The 851-nt window shown below is 68.3% G+C and overlaps 1 protein-coding gene across 5 annotated transcripts in view; it reads left to right on the top strand.

The window, feature by feature from the left end:
• Positions 1-370: 370 nt before the first annotated feature.
• DNM3 (dynamin 3) overlaps positions 371-851 on the top strand; it is a 708,993-nt gene continuing 708,512 nt past the window's right edge. For all 5 annotated transcript variants that reach the window (XR_011163889.1, XM_069065578.1, XM_069065580.1 and 2 more), the window contains exon 1: positions 371-729. Coding sequence is in view for 4 of the 5 variants with exons in the window: in XM_069065578.1 (XP_068921679.1) it covers positions 569-729 (161 nt within the window). In the remaining variant the exon portion in view is untranslated. The remainder of the gene's footprint in view (positions 730-851) is intronic.

Raw genomic sequence — 851 nt, 5'->3', positions numbered from 1 at the left:
GGACCTCTGCTGCGGCGGAGAGGAACACAGGGTGGTGCGGGAGGACAATACTTTTTATGTCATTTCCTAACCCAAACACTTTTACCTTCGCAACAGAAAGGAGGGGACGCCTCTTTTCCTGGGGGCCGTAACATTTGTCTGCAATAGAAGGGAAGGGGGAAATAGCAGGGGGCGACCAGGAGAGGGGGCGGGGGGGGGGTGCCATGTTTTGAGCCTTGGGGGCAGAGCAGCTGAAAGCGGGGAGTGCGTGAGTGTGTATGCAGATGTGTTTGTGAGTGTGCGTGTGTATGTGGAGAGTGGGGATGGGGGAGGGAGAGGGTTGAGCTGAGCGCCGACCCCGCCCCCTCGGCTGCGCACGCGTGCTGCGGACCCTTAGCTGTCAGAGGAGCCCACAGGCTGCCGTGGGGCAAAGAGCCGGGGCGTCGGGTGGGCAGCGCCAGGGACCAGCGGACCAGGACCCCGAGGGCAGCCAGCGGCGGCTGCTGGGAGCGGAGCTCGGGGAGGGTGGGAGCTCTGGACAGCCAGCCGGGACCGACCGGACGGGCAGGCAGTCGGGCAGACGGACAGGATGGGGAACCGGGAGATGGAGGAGCTGATCCCTCTGGTGAACCGGCTGCAGGACGCCTTCTCGGCGCTCGGGCAGAGCTGCCTGCTGGAGCTGCCGCAGATCGCCGTGGTGGGCGGCCAGAGCGCGGGCAAGAGCTCCGTGCTCGAGAACTTCGTGGGCAGGTGAGGGGGGGCCGGGCACGCGGGCTGGGGGTGGGGCGCCCCGGCGGGGGGCCACGGCGGTCCCACTCCGGGCGGTTGGAGTGTGGCGGAGGCACGCGGAGCCAGAGCGAGGCCGGGGGGGG

Source organism: Petaurus breviceps, unplaced genomic scaffold (assembly GCF_028583685.1).
Source record: "Petaurus breviceps papuanus isolate PSGF00001 unplaced genomic scaffold, PetGlider_PUasm1.0 90692, whole genome shotgun sequence".
NCBI lineage: Eukaryota > Metazoa > Chordata > Mammalia > Diprotodontia > Petauridae > Petaurus > Petaurus breviceps.
Note: the sequence above shows the minus strand (reverse complement) of the source record. Positions and strands in the feature narration are given on the sequence as shown.